Here is a 20606-nt window from a genome sequence, read left to right on the forward strand (position 1 = left end):
ATATAAAAAAAGCTAGTTAGTTAGTTGTTTAGTAAATAATATCATGCACTATGATTTTAATGAAATAATGATAGAAAATTATATTAATTAAATGAATGAAATAATGAAAATTTTAATACTTAAGAAATTTTTGATACAATATGAATAACTTTGTTATACGATCTAAAAAGATAGATAGATAGCTCTTAAGAGAGATATTTTTAATAACATCAATAACTTTTAAAATATTATTAATTGTATGATAATTAAAGTTTTAAATCTCCTCTCTACCTTTCTAGATCATCGAAAGGAATATCAATATAAAAGTAGGTTGTAAACTAGTTAATTATAAAAACTGAGTACTGTTTATTAGTAATAATAAATGGTAATCAATTAATGTTTATATTTTTATATACTAATTATCCCTACTGCTTGAGGAAAGTAAATAAAAAAATTATTTTGTTATTCAAATCACCAGAGACAGTGCTTGTTGAACCACTTAGATGATCTGAGGAGGAATTTTCTGAATTCTTCCCAGAGTAAAAGAAGTATGGAGAAGGGAAGGCCAGGAATACCGAACTACCAGAATTCGAGAGGACGAGCACCAAAAACTTTTTGGACTCCAGGAGTGTAGAAAAGGAAAATACAAAGGATTGTTTCTACGAGGACACCCATGAACATAACCTTATTAACAGGTGAGGTTGTGAAAGACATCTTTCTGCTCTTACAAGCAAAGACATTACTCCATTAGACCAAAACGATAGCAACGAAGAAAGCTGTTTAGGCATAGAAGTTGGCATCAATAGAATAACAAACTGGATAATCTGTGACTGGAGAAGTTTCGCTAAGATTACATTCGTGATTCCAAGTAGTAGTAGGTTAGAAATAGCCATCTTCACATTTAAGAAGGGCTTTTCTAAGATCATATTTACCCTAATCTATAAGAGCCCAGTTAATGTTGTAATCATCAGGAAGCTTTACATTAGTACAAGTTGTTTATCCAGCACTCTTAACAGCATTGTACAATTAAGTGTTAAAGTACATAGGATCTTTGAAAAGTGTTTCTGCAAGTACAGGATCAACATTTGGTGGGTATGTAGTCCAGTTGAAAGCATTATCATCTGGTTAGTAACCATATACATTAGCCAAATTGAAGAGACCATCAGGAGTGAATCCATAATAATTGCTATTGAGTAATAAATAAAATATTTTTAGGATATTAATTATTATAAATAAGTTAAAAATTTACAAGACAGTGTAGTAAGCGGCAAAACCAGCGCAAGTAGAAATCATACCCATTTAGAGATAAGCGCAAGTAATCAAAACCATGGAGACCAAGTGATCGGTTTTCTTTCTGGGCTTTCTTGTCATGATATCAATTTCTGCTTCTTCATAAGCAAGAGATAAAGCAGGTAAGATATCGGTACCAACACAAATACATAACATGAAAATGTTAGAGAGAGGTAAAGGAATTTGAATGATGATGAAAGCTAAGAAAGGAATAATTTCAGGAATGTTGGAAGTAAGCAAATAGACGACAGTCTTTTTCAAGTTATCGAAAATTTTTCTACCTTCTTCAACACCAACGACAATAGAAGCAAAATCGTCATCAAGCAAGACCATATCTGCAGCATCCTTAGTGACATCAGAACCAGTTAAATTCATGGAAATACCTAATTTTACATTTAGAAAGAAGAATTATAGCCATGCAAAAAAAATTAAATTTATAAATTATTACCTATATCTCCTTATTTGATAGCAGGTGAGTCATTTACACCATCACCAGTGACAGCGCAAACATAACCTTCAGCTTGACAAGCTTGGACAATTTATAATTTTTGAGCGGGAGTAGTTCTAGCGAAGACACAGTAAGGTTTCTTGACCCAGGTTCTTAAGTAGCTGAATTCTTCCTTACCTTCTTCTTATTCTCTAACCAAAGACTCGACGATTCTATCACCGTGAACAACGATAGCATCGCACTTTTCAGCAGCTTCTTCCCAAGAGATATTTTCAGTTTCAATGATTTCATCAACAGTCTTAACGCTCTAGGGGATAATGTTGACTTATCTAGCGATAGAAGCAGCAGTGGGAGGTTGATCACCAGTAACCATGATAACCTTAATACCAGCGGATCTACATTCAAGAATGGCGTTAGGGACTCTGGTTTTGGGGGGATCAATGAGAGAAACCAAACCACAGAAAGAGAATCCAGCGAGTTTAAAGTTGAAGTTAGCGGGAGAAGTTACGTTGAATACAGTTGAACCCTAGGGGTATTCTTCTCTTAAGAGGTGCAATTTAGCAAAACCAAGAACTCTTTCACCTTTCTTACCAAATCTCTTGTTGACATTGTCGAACTTAGTCTTCCATTCTTAGTTGATTTCGTGTTTACGTTCACCAATTAAAATATGAGAGCAATACAACCATACTTTTTCAGGGGCACCCTTCATATAAATGCAATAGTCAGAATCACTAGTTTTTTATTCAACAATAGTTAATGCAAACTTAACGGTAGAGTTGAAAGGCATTCTAGCGGGTTAACCTATTTTATAATTTAATTTTAATTAGATTAATTCAACATTTTTGCTTAATTTAATTTGATTGATCTAATTTTATATTTATTTTATTTTTTGCTATTTTAATGACTTTAATAACTATTTTAATTCTTCTTTTCTCTAACTTTTTATTAATTCTAAATACCATTTTTGTGGGAATATAAATAGATATTAATTTAATATATTTCTTTGAGAATATTTTAAATAATTTCTATGAGTCAATCAATTTAGAGCTTTTCGAGTTAAATTAGAATAAATTTAAGAAAGTTTACCTTTGTGTTCAGCAGTTTTGAATCTGTTACGGGTAGCATCAATATCTTCAATGTATTAGTAGAATCTAACAAGACCAGTTTCGGTGGCATCACCCATAACTGGACATTTCATATAATCGATGTTATCTCTGTCAACAATATCAGTTAGGTCAAATCTAGCTTCAGAAGAGCACATAGCAGCATAATGTAAGTTTTGGAAACCCTTTTCAGTTTCATCATATTCAATTTCTTGAGGAGAGGCAAGAGATTTGTTCTTGGCTCTAATTACTTAATCGTTGTACCACATGTGTTCAACAGTCATGACATTTTGGGTGAGGGTACCTTTTAAATTAGATAAAAATATTTAGAACAAAGACTAATTTTATTAGAGTTATAAGATTGAATTAAAATCACATAAAAAAAAAATTTTATTTATTGTTGTATTGAGTTAATAAATTTAAAGTACTATATCTCCCACAATTCTTCTCTTAATTAAAATCTTAGGCAGGCTATAAATTTATAGATAAATTTGAGTGAAAATTTTATTTTTAATTACTCGTTGCCTGATAGAATAAATGTGGTTTAATTTTATCCAAATTAATTTGTGGGAAATAATAAGCTTTGTATTTGCTTAACAAATAAAACTATAAATTATTGTTATTTATTATTAATTACCAGTCTTGTCAGAGCAAATGCAAGAAGTTGAACCAAGAGTTTCGACAGCTTCGAGATTCTTTACCAAGACATTCTTTTCAGAGAGAGTCTTAGCGGTAATAGCCAAGGAAATGGTAATACAACCTAAAAGACCTTCAGGGACGTTAGCGACCAAAATACCAATACCGAAAATTAAACATTAAAGAATGTTATAATGCATAAGCAACCAAGCGAGTAAGAAGAACAAAACACCCAAGAAAAGAGCAATAATTGTAATCATGATAACGAATCTATAATTATAAATGAAAATTAGCTCAGCATTATTAAGATTGTTTTAGTTAGTCATTTTTATATTTTTAATTTAATTTGATAATTTAATTCACAAATTTATCTATTTGAAAACACGAAATTAAAAAATATCCTTTATATAAAATTTACCTATCAAGTTCTTGTCTGAGAGGACTCTTTACTTTCTTATCAGTTGAAGAGAGATCTGCAATTTGACCAAGAGTTGTATTATCACCAATACGAACTACAACACCCCTACCTTAACCTTCCTTACAAAGTGTACCAAAGAAAGCGAGATTGCTTGTTTCAAGGGGATTTTCAGGGTGAGTACATTCAGTTGTTCTAAGAAGAGGTTCTGATTCACCAGTAAGTGGAGAATTATCTACCTTCATTTCATTAGACATCAAAATACGAATGTCTGCAGGAATTTTTTCACCAGCCTTGACAAGAACAACATCACCAACGACAAGCTTAAGGGCGTCGATACTCTTGTTTTCACCATCTCTAATAACTGTACATTGTTACGGCAGGAAATTTTTAAACGACTCCATCAGCGCTTCTGATTTAGCAGTTTATTAGAAAGTAATATAACCTGTCAAGAAAATAACTAAGATGAGGACGATACCCAAATATAAGTTGGAAGGATCATCAGTTTACAAGATATAGACCAAGATACAAAGAGCAGCACCAACCCAAAGCATAATAGCGAAACCATTGGAGACTTCCTTCAAGAATTTCTTCCAGAGGGGTTCTCTTTCCTTTTCACTAAGTTTGTTGTCACCTTTTGTTGAAAAGAGAAATGAATAAATGTTTTAAATAAATATGAAACAATTAGTAATAAACAGAGGGATAAACATTTATTTATATATCAATCAGTAATTTATCTATGATTTAGTCATTTTGAAAGACCTATTTTTCTAATATATTTAAAGTGGCTTTCGGAATTGGGATTTCCTTTTTTTCTAGCTTGATAACTTAGCACTTTGTTCAGGTAGGTATCAAGGAGTGTTAGAAAAAATAAAATTACTGATGAATTATAAACATTTTATACTCCTCAATTAAAGACTTGAATAAATATTCTAATTACCAAATTGTTCATTAAGTTAAGTAGCTTTTGTTGAGCTCAAACCCTTTTAATAATCGGTTTGATAACGCTCACGAAGTTCTTCGAGTGGGATCTTGTGGTCGTCCATCATTCCCAAAGCTTCTTTGGTTTAATTCTTATGCTCCTTTTCGTTATTTTCATTAGTGGGTTCAGGAACAGTAGCTTTGTATTAGGAATTAGGTTCTTAGTACTTACGAGATTAATTGATGGATTATCTGATGCCATTATCACCAGCATTCATATTACGATCTCTATTCATACTGCTCTATCTGTTAGACATCTAGCTCTATCTATGTTCAGTGACAGCATTGTTCAATTAGAGGGATTACCTCAATTCTTCGAATGTACGAATGACTGAACCACGAGCTGACTCAGGAATAGGCTCAGTATACTCCTAATGATGAGTCTTTTTATAATTAGCACCTAGCATTTTTATTAGAAAAAAAATAAATCTTTTTGATCGATCTTTATTCTTCTTCTGTTTGTTTGTGATTTTTTGATGATTTATATTTTTTACGTAATTATTTATCAATCCAAAATCCCTTTTAAACTCTACACTGCATTCAATAGAGTAAGAAGAAATCTTAGCCCCAAAAGAAATATAAAAGAAAATAAAAGGCTTATGGAATTTTAAATGAAATGAATCAACTGTGTTGATATCCTTAATAGTTGAGCCATATATTTTGATTTATTTTACTTTATTTGATATTTATTTATTTAGTTTTCCCCCACTCCTTATAATTAAATTTGCTTTGATTTAGAAATGTTAATAAAAATATACATTTAATTACTCAGTCATTTCCAATACAAAAGTAAATTGGATTTTTATACAAGTTATTAAAGGACCTTGTTTAATTATTTAATTTTTGTTCTAAAAATATAATAAATTCAATTAATTGTATTTAATTTATTAATACATTCAATCATTAACTTAACAAAAAAAAAAACAAAGCAAAGCATATGCCTAAATTTATATACATACGACGGGCTCTTTTTCCCTGAATGATTGATAATACGAAAGACTTGACTTATACAATCTTTTTTTTAATTTCAAAAATATTTGACGAAAGTCATTTATTTCTTTTATTAAAAGCACTGTTCAAGAAAACTAAATGAAAATCATCCATTTTAACGAAAAACCCTTACCATATCCTTCCTTTATAAAAAGTTACACATATTCTTTTTCGTTTTCATATTTTGTATTTCTTGGCTGTTGGTTTTTACCTTACATTTTTCAAAAGCTTATAGATGTTTAAAAAGATATTATTCAAATATCTCCTACTCTTTTCTGTTAAATTTTTGAATGTTCCTATTTAATTTAAATTATAAAATTAATCACTCCGCGGTGATAAAAATATATTTTCTGAAACAAAAGGCAAAATTTGCTTAATAAAGTTATTACTTAAGATTTCTATTTACATTAAGAGAAAAAAATTAAAGTATAAGTGAAAGCAAAGAAATACCCCAATATGATTTTAACTATTTAATTGTACTATTAAGATGATATTAAGATATATATATTCTTCTATTAATTAATAGTATTTTGTATTTCCAAAATTTAATATTTTAACAAAGTTTCTCCCCACTCTTTGCTTGCTTGCTCCATATATACCAATACAAACTAAAGTGGAATAAAAAAATCAAATAAATAATTTAGATTATCTTTTTTTAAGATTTGAAGCGTTTAAATACCTCATATAGATAGATATATAGATAGATAGTATTTCTTTATTGGAAAAGTAAACATTTAGGATTTTACTACTTAATTTTCTTTAACTTTCTGTAATTAGCTAATCCATTTAAACTAATAGCAAACTTTTTTTTTTAAATTGATATAACTTGCATATGTACACATATAATATATCATTAAAAATCTATTCTGAGATTTAATACATATTTTCTAAAGTTTTATCTTAGGTTTTTTTTACCTTTAAGGTATAAAAAAATTACTATTTAACTAAGTTACTTAGTTTTTGTAAAAACTAAAAAATTTAATATCTGTAATTTAAGAAAATATCTTTTTACTTCTGCATTTTCCAAAGTATTTGTAAGTACATAAAATATGTACTTAAATTAGATTATAAACAATGATTTGATTCCCGTTTCAGGTTATAATAGACTTTATCTAAGAGCTCTCTAAATCCTACAGGCAATTATTTTTAGAGATCATTATTAAGCTTTAAGTTGTAAATTATTTTTAGTTTTTAAGCAAATATAGAGTAAAATTTATAAGTTAAGCATAAATTTAGTTGAACCTATAATGAAAAAGAAAGCTTTTACGGTCTACTTACAACAAATTATATAAATATTTATACATATAAGAAAAGTGTATATAAAAAATTATGATAATATTTTCCTAAGTAGTAGTACATCTCTGTTTCTTACTTAGTTTTTCTAGTTTTAATTTTGATTTTTTTTGAAGAGTATTAAGATAAAACAATACCACACGTAAGTAGTAATCGAAATAATCCTTATTAATTTTTTTATTAATTATTTATAAAAGATTATTCTAAATTTATTTGATTTACTTACATTTCTTAAATTAAAAAAGTATATTCTTACCTTTTTATTAGCCAAATAAGATTTTTGTATTATTAATTACACTCGCTTTCAAATGTTTTGTTTAGTATATTATTTAATTATTTCTCTCTATAAAATTCTAAATTCATTATTTTTTTATCTTATGTTCGCATTATTTACTTAAAAAAAGGTTTTTTCTTTTCGATTAAATTCTAAATTTAGTTAAAATGGAAACACAAATATTAAATTCAATCCCTTTAACTATTATTTCCTTTCATTATTAATCAAAACTAATTTGTGAATAAAAATAAAATTCTTTATAAATTAAATTAATTTTATCTTTTCATATTTTTATTAAAATTGCACTTTTTAAAAAAATAATAACAAGAAAATGCTATTTATTGTTAAAAATATAATTAAAAAAAGCAATCAATTAATTATTATAAAGCTTTTTACAAAAGGATTTTACTATTTTCATTATAAACTCAAATCTTCTTCTTAAAATTATTATTTAAAATCTCTAATAATTTGTTTGTAGATAAGTTACTGATATACTTATTGATAAGAATTAATTAAAGGATGAAAATATAATAAATTATGTTATGGATGATCACAAAAAATTTGTTCAGCTCATTGTTATTATGAGGTAATTATTTAAATTCTATATACATAGATTTATATAGAAATCTAGATAAAAATTTATTTAATGTTTATATTTAAATTCTTAGCTGATTGATCTTTCTCAAAAAAAATTCAAATAAAAATCTTTTAATTTTTTAAAACCAACTTAGTATTAAATTTTCAAAATTTTTAAAGAAAAAAAGATATATCAAAAACAGCTACAGATACTTAATTCATATTATTTATTCTTATTATATATTTTTCAAATAATAAAAGTAAATAGTTCTAAAATTAAAATTTTTAAAAAATATTATTGCTTACTATTTTAAAATCCAAAAAAAATAGACCAAAAAGCTTGATTAAATACTTTTATATGATTATCAGCATATAGTAATTTAAAATGATTAATTATTTATTAAACTTACTTATTTAAAATATCAATTTAATGCTAAAAATAGCAGCAATAGATTCAATATTTACTTTTAATAAAAGTTATCTGTATTTTATAAAATATAAAAGATGGTCTATCAATTAAAAATTAATTTTACTTTTTATAAACTTTAAAACATAAAAAAAATATATTTTTGAAAACTTTTCTGCTAAATTTTAAAAGTAAATTTCTAAAGATTGTATTTTGAAATTTCCTACAATTATTTATTTATTTATGATATTTTTATTTTATTTAATTGAATAATTGTTAATATTTATTTAGAACTTAATAATTTGATTTAACTTCAACAAAATTAAACTTTAGCTAAGAGAATTTACAAAATTTAGAAATCATAATTGATATTTTTATAATTATAAATAAATTTACTATAAAAATTTTATCTATTTATTTCTTTATCTACTTCAAATAAATTTGAAATTTTTTATTGATACTAAAAGCTATCTAAAATTAATACTTTTTAAACCAATATCAGGAAAGAACTATTTATATAACTTCTTATCACTATTTAATTAAAGTCTTAAATTATTTATAATTTAAGATATAAATATAATAATTAAATAATTAGAGATAGAACTATAAAAAAATACATAATAAAATATGATTTCAATATTTAATATGTTTGGTATTTAATATCTTAAATAATAATTTAAGATATGAATTATCTATGTCCTTATATTTTTTCAACTAATTTCTTATGTTATTTTGAGTAATTTTAAAATACTTTTGAATTAATTTACTAGTTTGATTTGATTCTCACATAAGTATTGAGATTTTATTTTTAATTTTAAAAATATTTTAGCAAGCAATTTAATAACAGTTTTGATTTTTTTCAAAAGACTGCATTCAACTTTTGTTAAAAGAAGATCTTTTTGCTCAAACTATTATTTTTTGAAAATATATAATTATTTTTTATGAAGTATATTATCTATCTCAGTTAAACTTGTTGAATAAAATTTGAAAATAAAAATTAAATTGAATAAAAATAATTTAGCTAAAGCAGTTATTAAATAAAATTATTTTTACAAAGATGCTGATTGATTAGGAGGCATTTCAAATAAAATGATAGAATATAAATAAAAATAATAATTTAATAAAGATTTGTATGCTTGCTTTTAATAATAAATCAATAAATTAAAAATAAAAACAACTTTATATGTAAAACAAAGAAATCAAATGATTTTCAAGATACTTTAAATGATTGATAGATTGAATGAATTATTTTAATGAAAAAAAAAAAAATAGTTTGCAGAAGAATTACATAGATAAATGAAGGAGTTTGAGCTGTATTAAGAATTAAGTTTGTAAATACTTAACAAAATAGATGATTTGATAAATAAAGAAGATAAGATGAGAGTTGAAAAAATAAATATTAGGAAAAGAGAGAAAAACAAGGAGAAAGAAAATATGATTAAGAATCTTTCTTTCTTTCATTTAATTTTAATAAAGGAAATAAAGAAGATAAAGCTTTTTCTGCTTAAATAAATTGTTTGCAAAAGAAAAGAAAACATATAAATAAAAAGCAAGAAATGGATAACAATTATCATTTTTGGGGTAACGGTGATAGACAAGACGTTTCTTTGTCTTACGAAGATTACTACAGCATTTTGGATTGCTTATTAGATGAAAAGCTTTCCCCATAAGGTTTAATGAAATTCAAGAACTTACACGAAGTTAGTATGTATGGTGTTTCTTATGTCCCATTATACTGCTTCCCTGTTGCATATGGTATTTCTCATATGCTTACTGGTAAGGTTAGAAGAGGTCACAGTGGTTACAGAAACTTATTTTCCTTAATGAGTGTTGTTCTCCCCTTCACTTGCTGGTACGCCTACACCACTCCTATTCCTAGAAGACTTTACACTGAAATTATCTGCTCTAACAACGCAGATGGTGCTTATGTTAGAAACCGTATTAAATAACAAAAGCCTGGTATCTGGAGAAAGCTCTCTCAATAACTTTACAACAAGAATTTCAGATTCCCTGAATTAAATCAAGACCTTACTGCCACCGAATTCCCTCTCGACTATGTTGCTCCCCACAAATTCTGAGGGTAAATACCTTTACATCCCTATCTTTGCTATTTTATTTTTTATCCTCTTAACTCACCTAGCCTAGCTGCCTATATCCAACTCAATAAGAATAAAGTGTTTGAACAAAAGAAAATATATATAAAGATTGCATAATTATTTGATAGTAAATTAAAAAGTTTTAAGGTTATTTAGCAGGTCTAAAGCAAGTGACATAAGTAGCAGAGAAATTTAATAAATATATTTAATACAGCAATAAATATCATTTTAAAAAAGATTGCACTTGTGTTATTTGAAATTGTTATAATTCAATCAATTGATCAAAATAAAGTGATTTCAAGAGATTTACTTTAAAAGCATAGATATGAAATTATGCAAATAGTAGTTATTTTAAAGTATAATTTGGAATAGGATTTAAATTAGTAAAGGTTATTTGAGTTGAAGAAGGAGGATAACTACTAATATTCTTATAAATTTTGATATTTATTCATTTTTTATAATTAATTAAATGAAGTAGGAGGTTAGCTGCAGAAATAAAAGTTAAAGTTAATATAAAAAAGCGCTTAAAAGTATGAAACAAGGAAGATATATGATTAATATTCTTATTTCATTCAAGTAGCAATATGCAAAGAAAAGATTTTTAATATAGCTCGTGCATATCATCTTTTTGTCTTTGTATATTCGCGTTTAATTATGATATAATCTTAGTTATTCTTCCATTCAATACATTCTGAATTTATCTCTATCAATAAATTGCTGTAATATCTCAATCAGCATTCATTTGCCATTTGCATGTCAAACAAAACAATTATTGTAATCGGCTATAGTGCAAATTAGTTAAAAATAAAATAAAACAAACAACATTTTCTTTAGAGAAAGATTAAATATTTTACTCAAAATAATGTAATATTTTCTGAATTGAAATATAAATTAAATAAAATTTTAAAAAAGATAGCTAGACTTACTTCTTTTTTCAAAAAAGATACAAAACAAACAAAAAATTTATATTCATTATCTAATATTAAATTAGAATTTTCAAAAAAAATTGATAGATATTTTAGCAGACTTAAAACCATTTTCATCACTGAATTAATTCATTTTTAATTTATCTCATTTAATTTTATTCAGAAAATGGATTTAATTTTAATTTTTATAAATCTATCAATTAAAATTTCAAATATTTATTGTTTATGAATTATAATCAATTAATGAAAAAAAAAAATTTAATAACTAAAATAAATAAATACCTACTTATTCAGCTCTTAATTTTAAATGAAATTAAATTGTGCTTGGCTATTTTGACAAAGTAAAATATATTATTTTGTATTTTAACTACTATGTGAGAATATGAGTTAAAGTTAAGTTGAATTATTAATTTGTTTAAGTTTATATTGATCGAATTAAACCCATACGATTATAGTTAATTTTTATTCAGCACTTATAATTTAATTCAATTTGTTAGGTTCTACTTTAGATTAAAAGTTATATGTGCATATGTGTTAATTAATTAATTCTTAAGTTTTGTTATTATTTAAGCTTAATTAATTGCTGCAAATTTAATTAAACAATAGAATATATAATTATAATATTACTAAAGTATATAAAATATGCAGGAGATTAACAAATAGAATTTTATATTTCAAAGGATAAACAGAAATCAAGCTGTCTTTTTCCCTGACATCCTGTACACAACATAATAAAAAGAAAGTATTTCAAGGAAAACCCCTAAAAAAACAAGATGCTAAAGCGAGCTTAATTTTATAAATTTAAAGTATTAATAAAGCGCTTATGGAAAAGATTTTAGGCAAAGCGATAAAATAGAAGATAATTTTTTTACAACAAGATGCAAAGATTAACAAAAAGCATTAAAATTTCAAAGAACATTAAACCTTTTTGAAAAGAAATAGCAAGTAGAATTAACTAATAATGTTTTGATTTAAAAGATGCGAAGACCAGATGACTAAACTTCTTTTTTTTCAAAAAGCCAATCTTTAATCCTTAAAATAGCAAATCTAAATCAAAATTTAGAAAATTTACAACTTAAAGAATGTACTTTTGATGATAATAATATGATAAAATATAATTGTTAAACACCTCAGTAAAAATAGTAATAGAATTTCTTGCAGGAGTATAAGGAAAGAGCTTAAAGCTTAAGAACTCCTAGATCTAAGAATATTGAAATTATTGATGATTAAAAAGAAAGTTAAAAATAACTGAGAATTAGAGGTGTTTAATCACTTCACTAAAGTGATGAAAAAAAAAGTGAAAATTTATAAAATGAAAATTTCTCAAACAAATTTTATGAAACTTTAAAAATTTTAAGATAAGAAAAGCAAGAAACAAGCAATTTAAAATTAAATAAAAATAGAAGGTCATTATCAAACCATTTTAACTAGGGAATACCCAATAATCTATCTCTTCAAAGTTAAAATAAGATAAACAAGATAAAATAGTTTACGATAAGAGCAATCAATGACAAAAATGAGCATATAACTTATGATTCTAACTAATTTTTTGGGTATAAAGTCAATCAATCACCTATTAATTCAAGTTGCTAGCCCAATCAAATTCAGAAATCTTAATAGGAAACTTAAGTATTTTAATTCAAAGTTAGTAAATATCTATAAAATTTAAAGTTGTAACAGTTAAAGCAATCTAAGTAGTTTTGCAATATAAATTATGCTAGTTTTTATCCACTAAAAATCAACGAAAATTAAGAAAAAATATCTAAGAGTATAAGATAGTACATGAAATAAGATTAATAAATAAGAAAGTTGGAATAAAAATATAAGCTAGTCCTAAACTAATAAAAAGAGAATAGCAACAATAATATTTCATAGATGATAAAAGATGACTCACGAATAATAAAAAGTGGCACTTCTCCATAACGGAAGTAATAATAAACATTAGCTTAAAGCTTAGAAAAAAAAATGATTGATTAAATCCCTTTACTGCCATTTAGTTAGGCTACTAATAGTGTTTCTATATAAAATAATATTGATTAAGAATATAACGATGATTTAGATTTGTAATAATATGTAAAAAACAATATAAAAATATCATCTTGAAATACTCGACAATAATTGAAATAATTAAATAAATAAATATTATCTTTAATAAAATTACATCAATGCATTTTTAACACAAATTCAAAAAATTAATTTTTTAGAACTCTCTCTTTGATTAACAAAAATACAAAAAAAATAAATAAAATTATCAAATGGTATCATATGAAATTAATAAAATAAATTTCAAAATAAACTGATATTTCTAAACTAATGAAAATTATTTTTTAAAAATAGAAAAAAATTAATTTTAAAGATTTTATTGGATTATTTTAATATTAAATTAAACAAATATTTGTTAGATTACTGATACAAAGTTATTCAAACTTTTAATTTTTATTAATTTACATTAAGCTCTTGTACTTTAAGTTTTAAAAGATTTACTTTATTTTGGATATTTTTCAAACATCCTTATTTATATTTCTCGAATTATCTTTCTATTTTTGATTTTGTTAAAATATCTGCTTTCTATAAAAAAAGGGATTAACTAAATAAACTACTAAGAATTTTATCAAAAAATTAAAGACAATATTAAAATTTAATTTAAGATTTCCAATAACTAATATAATACAATAGTATTTAAGTATTTTAAAATCTACTCAAGCACTAGAATATAGGAAATGTTTTTAAGGGGTTCAATAAATTTGCTCAAAAATTTGTCTAAAAGTTAAATAAATATTAGAAATAACTAATAGCTTCTCAGTTAATTCATTAAATTTAATTTCTGCGTTAATGATAAGCAATCTCATTAACATCAGCATTAGCATGTGCATGTTCATACTAAAGATTGCAATCATGATCATGACCACGACCACGATCATCATCATGGTCATAATCATATTCATGAACACGAACATGGTAAGGAGCATGAAACCTCTGATTTCAACAAACAGTAGGAGATAAATCCTTAAGATTAACAAATTATGTAAACAACTGAAGAATATACAAAAGCCCTTCAATTTTACAGTCAAGGAAAATATAGAATTTCTCATGAATTTTTCAGAAGAACAATTGAATCAATTAAGAAGTCAGGATAATAGGGTTCTTCTGATCATATCTGTGTACTTAAAAAGTAGGACAATTATTTATGATAAAGCTTGAATTTTAATCTTTTAAATTTTAAAACAAAATACTAAAGTGTTAGTATAGATGAAAAGGAAAGATTAAATAAATATTTTTAATATATGTCTAAAAAAGAGATTGAAAAAATATAATTGCAAGAGATTTATAAAAATATGATTACGATTAGAAATACTCATTAATAATTTTATAAATAATAAATTTATTAATTAATCTATAGGATGGTTAGCAATTAAATCTAGTTGAGAAGATATCAAGAAGCTGAAAATACAATCGAAGAAATAATTGAGATTCTTTAAAAGAAATCTACTACAGACTCTTTGATTTATAAGGAATACAATAACTTATTTTTGCACTGCTTAAAATATAACTTAAATAAGGTAGATACTAACAAAATAGAACTTTAGACGATTTAATTATTTAAAACATTTAATATTTATAGGCTATTATTTTGGGTAAGGCATTATTAAGTGAAAAAGAAAAGAAGAATATCCCTGCTGCTTATCAAAAGATTTTTACCTTCAACTTGGGAGTATTTATTTTATTATTTAATGATAGTCATAATAGTTGTAAAATAAATTAATTTAAATCAAAAATCAGACAGCATATTTGTTGAGAGGTAATTTTATTGATGCTAAATAACGTCTTAGAGAATGCATTATGTAAGATCCTAACCCTCTCTTGAGAGGATATGCCTTAAACAACTTAGCAGTCGCATGCTGGTGGCACAAGCACCCTAATCTAAGAGATCTTATTGACTTTGATGAAATTGAAGACTCTCACTCTGTCCATTCAAAAAAAGAATAACCTATCTACTCCTTTTAACAAATTGATGCTGACTTTGATAATGTCATACCATTATTTAAGAAGGCTATTTGGTATATTGAAAATGTAGACTAAGTAAAAGAACTCCAATAAAGAATCTAATACAAGCAATTATTAGAATCAGAAAAAATAATCCCATCTGATTTAAAGAAATTTGTAATGAAAAATAAATAATATTTTCTGTAAATAAAAAATCTCATAATACTAATTTAAAATAGGATCCTAACACAAGTATGATTTTGACTAAGTAAGAATGTGGTATCCCCTTGTTAAATATCTAAGAATTTATTTTCCACACAAGTCCTCAAAAACGATTTGTAATTCCTTCATTATTAAAGAAAAAAATAAAAATTTAATATTTCATTTAAAATAGGAAGCTACTTTTTGGTTCAAATATGCCTTGAGATTCTTTGAAACTGTTGATCCTAACAACATTGAGAGATGTTTAATCACATTAGGTGTTTTCTGCACAAACTATAATGATGTATATTAATTACTTATTTTATTTAATTTAAGTTTTTTTATAAAAAATTAAAATTTTAAAATTAGGTTGAAAAAGCAGAAGGTTTATTTAAGTAAGCTTTAGAAATGATTGGAGAAGTAAAATAAAAACATATTTAAATTGTCAATTTTATAATTTTTTTAAAATTAAAAATAAATAGAATGATAACTATAATAAAATACTCTGTCTCTAGATGTATGGAAGTTTACTCCAAAGAATTCCAAACAGAGAAACAGAGGGAGATTGTAAATTTTTTAATTAATGTTGTTTTGATTTAATGTTTTAATTAAAATAGAATTAATGGCCTAAGCTCATAAAATAGCAGAAGTTTTACCATTCTGGTTTAGAAAATTAAATTATGTCATTATCCCTAAACTAGATTTATCTTGAAATCAAAAATATCTAACTAACTAACTAATTAAATATTTATATTTTAAGTTTTATTTACTTGTAAATAATTTTTTCTTTCCATAAAAAAACCAAATTTTATAATTTTAATTCATTAAGTTTATAATTTTATCATTTAAATTATCAATATATAAATATAATTCTTCCTAATTGTAAACAAGTAAATGTATTTAAAAATAATAAAGTTGGGTAAATTATTTAATTTATAAAAATAAATTAGGAATATCTATTATTTTACTTATAAGTTATATTTAAAAGTATATTTGGAAAAAGATATTGACAATTTAATTCAGATCTATAATACTAATTACTCTTTATAATTATTTAATTAAGTAGACTAAACTTAAATTTTTAAATTAATAATAATAATTTTTAAGCATTTTATTAAAATATTTAATTTAAAAATTGAAGTATTCAAATAAATAAATTTGATTTTTAAAATGAAATAGCAACATTGAGCAGTAGATAAATCTTATGAGTTAGAAGAAAATAAAAAGTATATAAAATATAGAATACATTTGATATAATGGAGGTTAGAAGTATAAGATTATATTATTATATATTTTAAATATTTAAATTTCTCACAAAACAACGCTTGTACCAGCTTCTCTTCTCTTGGAAGTAGAACTCTTGGAGCTTTCTAAGTTAAATTTAGCCTATTAATTATAATGAATGATAAAAATTTTAATTTAATTAATTGTTAATTACTTCTTGTCTTTATTCCATAGGAACATAATCTCTTTTAGCATAGCCAACATAGTTTTGTCTGGGTCTAACAATGTTGTTTTCCTTATCATCGAGGTATTCAACCCAATGAGCTAACCAACCAGCAACTCTTGGAATAGTGAAAAGGACTGGGAACATATCAGTGGGGAAACCCATAGCTCTATAAATAACACCAGAGTAGAAATCAACATTTGGATATAACTTTCTCTTAATGAAAAATTCATCTTCAAGAGCTATCTTTTCCAATTCGATGGCAATTTCAATTAAAGGTTCTTTTCCACAGATTTCAAAAACTTCATAAGCAGTCTTCTTGACGATTTTAGCACGAGGGTCGTAGTTCTTATAGACTCTGTGACCAAAACCGAAAAGTAAAGCCTTTCTATTCTTGACCTTATCAATGAAAGAGGGAATATTCTTAACATCACCAATTTATTCAAGCATTCTTAAAACGGCTTCATTTGCACCACCATGCTTAGGACCTATTTTAAAAATTTATATTTAAAATTAACTGCACTTAATTTTATGCTAAGCTATCTTATATTTATTTAAAGCTAATTTAATATGCTAATAATTATGTACCATAAAGAGCAGCAGCAGAACCAGCTATGCAAGAGTATACATCAACACCAGAAGAAGCTAAATGTCTAATTTTTATTATAATAAAATGATTACTTTAAATTATATTATCTAAATTTTTATTTACCTAACAAATGCTGTTGAGCAATTCATTTCGTGTTCAGCATGGAGAATAAAGAGAATATCCAAAGCCTTAGCTAACTTAGGATGAGGCTTGTATTTATTTTCATTTAATTTATCCATCATGTAAAGGAAGTTATCAACGTAAGGAAGATCAGAAGATGGGTTGTTGAAGTTTCTACCAATACGAGATCTATAAGCGTTAGCAGCAATAGTAGGAACTTGTCCAAGAATACGATAAATTTATTTGTTACGAATCTTCAAGTCCTTATAGATATCTTAACCAGCTAAGGCAGGGTTGGAACCAGGACGGAAAGTAGATAATGCTGCAATAGTGCTAATAAGCATACCCATAGGATGAGCATCATATCTGAAGTGTTTCATCATTTGTAAGACATCAGTATGCAAGAATGTGTGACCTGAAATTCTTTTTATAATAAAAATAAATTGTTTCTTTTTTCCGTTTTAAATGTTATTAGATTTATTTTAAAAGATTTAAATGGTCAGGATTAGTATTTATGAGCTGATCAACAATAAAAAAAATTATTTAAATTAATAATAAATTATTGCTTTATTCCAATATATAATTAAATAATTTATTTATTTATTTATTAATCAATCAATAAATTGATCAATAATTATTATCATTAAATGATCAATAATTTATTGATAACTTTAAATATTCCTAGTTCAAACATAATTAATGAAAGAAAAATTTTCAAATTCATTTTTTCTTAAAGTTTAAAAATGTATTCCTTTTCATCTTCTGATTTTACTTTTCATATGATTATGTTTTACTAAACTAACTAAAACCAATATTTTTATTGTTTCAGCCATTTAATTTCACTTTAATTTTAAATTTTGCTCATTTTCATCAGACCAGTGGAATCAATCGTTTTTGAGATATTTATTAAAAGGAGGAGTTTTATCTTAAAAATAGAAATATGAAATACCTTTAGTTGAATTCTTCAAATTGGGTCTTGGTTGGTAATTCTCCGTAGATAAGAAGATAAGCTACTTCCAAGAAAGTAGATTTCTCAGCAAGCTACTCAATTGGAATACCTCTATACTCTAATACACCCAAGTCACCATCAATATAGCAAATTCTGGAAGTCTGTTTAAAAAAATATAATATTATTTAGCAGACTATAAGAAAATATTTGTTTAAATAAGAAATAAAGACTTAAGAGTTTGATATCGTTTTACATTAACTTTAAATAAATACAAATAAAATAAATTACATTAACAATAGTGTTCATATAACCAGGATCGTAGACACGGAGGACATTTCCTTCAGCATCTTTAATTTTACCAATATCCTTAGCCATTATATATCTTCCTTCTCTAGAGTTTCTGATAGGAACTTCATAAGTTTTGCCTATAATTAAAAAGTTAATGATTATTATTGAACTGACTAGTAAATTTCTTTTTGGACTGTAGGTAGGAGAATAAGTAGAAAATAAATCTCTAGTTTAAAATAAGTAGAGTGAAAACAAAAAATAAAACAACAAATTAGGAGATTGCTGCCTAAACTAAATAAAAATAACGCACCATTTCTATTATCTGTGACTGTGTAGTATTCCTTTTCACCAGTTTCGTTAGTGATAATTTATTAATTGAGATCAGTAATTCTTTCCATTCCCACTTCGCTTTTTGCTGTTTTTTTCTTTTTTTTTCGGTAATTGTTATTAGTTTTTTTTAATTTCTTTATTCTTTCAAAATAACTTTTTTTAGAACAAAATAAATATTATTTGTATCAATTAATGATATATTTTACATACTAACAACAGTCGAAATATGTAATTGACGTCAAGTCACGCATTTCGCACTAAACCTATCATTACCTATATGACATTATTTATTCATTTTTTCGTTTTCTCCTTCTTTCATTACAAATATATTTTACAATTTATATGAAAAATTCTAAATTTTTAAGCTCCATTTTTCAATTTCAGAAATATTTAATGAATGTTTCATATGACATTTCTCAAAAATGAATAACATTGCTTTAATCAATCAGTACAAACCAAAAATATTTTTTAGCAATTAAACTTTTAAATTAAAATCTTTGCTACTACTGAAATTAACAAATAAAGATATCAATACATTTCACTTATCATTGTTAACTTTATGTGAAATTTTCTTTTCTTAATAAATCATTAATTAAAAGATTATGACATTTTCTACTTATAAATGAATGCATCTAACAGGTAAGTAAAAATATTATATTTCAAATAAAATTATTATTATTAAATAAAAAATGGAAATATAAAGTAAAAATTTAGGTTATTTTATAAATAATAAATAAAAATGTATTCTAAATTTTTTCTTATAAAAATAATCTGAGCATTTTCTGCTTAATATTTTTTTAATCATTTTTAAATATAAGTATTGATTAAATAGATAGATAAGAAGATCATGTAACTCAATAAAGTAGATGTAAAAAATTAGAAATTTCTGTAATATTAAATTTCTTAAATAAATATTAATTAGAGTAGATACAATGAATTAATTAATTAATGAAATATTGAAATGTTATATTAATAAATATATTCTGGAAAGTTAAATAAGTAAATAAAAAACAAAATTTTGAAAAATAAAATGAGATAAATAAATAAGTAATCAATATTTTTAAAAAATCAAATAAAAGTATTCGGATAGAATTAATTATCTAAATTACATGTGATTTTAAATAGCTGATAATTTTTAATTTTTATTTAACTTCTATTTTGTTAAATACTGTTTTTTTTATTGGATTTTATTGTTCTTATTTTATTCTATCGAATTTACATATTTTATTGTAAAATTTAAAAAATCTTATTTAAAGAAAATAGTCTTTGATTAAAACATTAACAT

At 24.5% G+C, this 20606-nt stretch overlaps 5 protein-coding genes across 5 annotated transcripts; 3 read left to right on the plus strand and 2 right to left on the minus strand. All coding sequences in view use genetic code 6, as the record gives it.

Moving 5' to 3' along the window:
• Positions 1-450: 450 nt before the first annotated feature.
• TTHERM_00049030 (Na,H/K antiporter P-type ATPase alpha subunit family protein) lies at positions 451-5259 on the minus strand (the record flags this gene model as incomplete). Its single annotated transcript, XM_001014798.2, has 7 exons — positions 451-1165; positions 1229-1652; positions 1718-2518; positions 2804-3124; positions 3458-3726; positions 3875-4505; positions 4812-5259. 7 exons carry the CDS (start codon positions 5257-5259, stop codon positions 451-453), a joined length of 3609 nt encoding a protein of 1202 aa, XP_001014798.2.
• Positions 5260-9947: 4688 nt separating this feature from the next.
• TTHERM_00049040 (transmembrane protein, putative) lies at positions 9948-10469 on the plus strand (the record flags this gene model as incomplete). Its single annotated transcript, XM_001014799.3, has 1 exon — positions 9948-10469. One exon carries the CDS (start codon positions 9948-9950, stop codon positions 10467-10469), a length of 522 nt encoding a protein of 173 aa, XP_001014799.1.
• A 1469-nt stretch (positions 10470-11938) lies between these two features.
• On the plus strand, positions 11939-13516 carry TTHERM_00049050 (hypothetical protein; the record flags this gene model as incomplete). Its single annotated transcript, XM_001014800.2, has 1 exon — positions 11939-13516. The coding sequence occupies exon 1, from the start codon at positions 12056-12058 to the stop codon at positions 13514-13516; it is 1461 nt and encodes a 486-aa protein (XP_001014800.2). The 5' UTR covers positions 11939-12055.
• A 617-nt stretch (positions 13517-14133) lies between these two features.
• On the plus strand, positions 14134-16310 carry TTHERM_00049060 (tetratricopeptide repeat protein; the record flags this gene model as incomplete). Its single annotated transcript, XM_001014801.3, has 9 exons — positions 14134-14585; positions 14814-14973; positions 15036-15125; positions 15194-15574; positions 15637-15735; positions 15792-15902; positions 15968-16018; positions 16081-16165; positions 16216-16310. 9 exons carry the CDS (start codon positions 14134-14136, stop codon positions 16308-16310), a joined length of 1524 nt encoding a protein of 507 aa, XP_001014801.2.
• Positions 16311-16909: 599 nt separating this feature from the next.
• Positions 16910-19389, minus strand: TTHERM_00049070 (peroxisomal (Per) like protein; the record flags this gene model as incomplete). Its single annotated transcript, XM_001014802.1, has 7 exons — positions 16910-16984; positions 17037-17533; positions 17634-17698; positions 17758-18177; positions 18704-18864; positions 18992-19128; positions 19302-19389. The coding sequence occupies 7 exons, from the start codon at positions 19387-19389 to the stop codon at positions 16910-16912; spliced, it is 1443 nt and encodes a 480-aa protein (XP_001014802.1).
• Positions 19390-20606: the final 1217 nt, after the last annotated feature.

Source organism: Tetrahymena thermophila (genome assembly GCF_000189635.1).
Source record: "Tetrahymena thermophila SB210 genomic scaffold scf_8254659, whole genome shotgun sequence".
NCBI lineage: Eukaryota > Ciliophora > Oligohymenophorea > Hymenostomatida > Tetrahymenidae > Tetrahymena > Tetrahymena thermophila.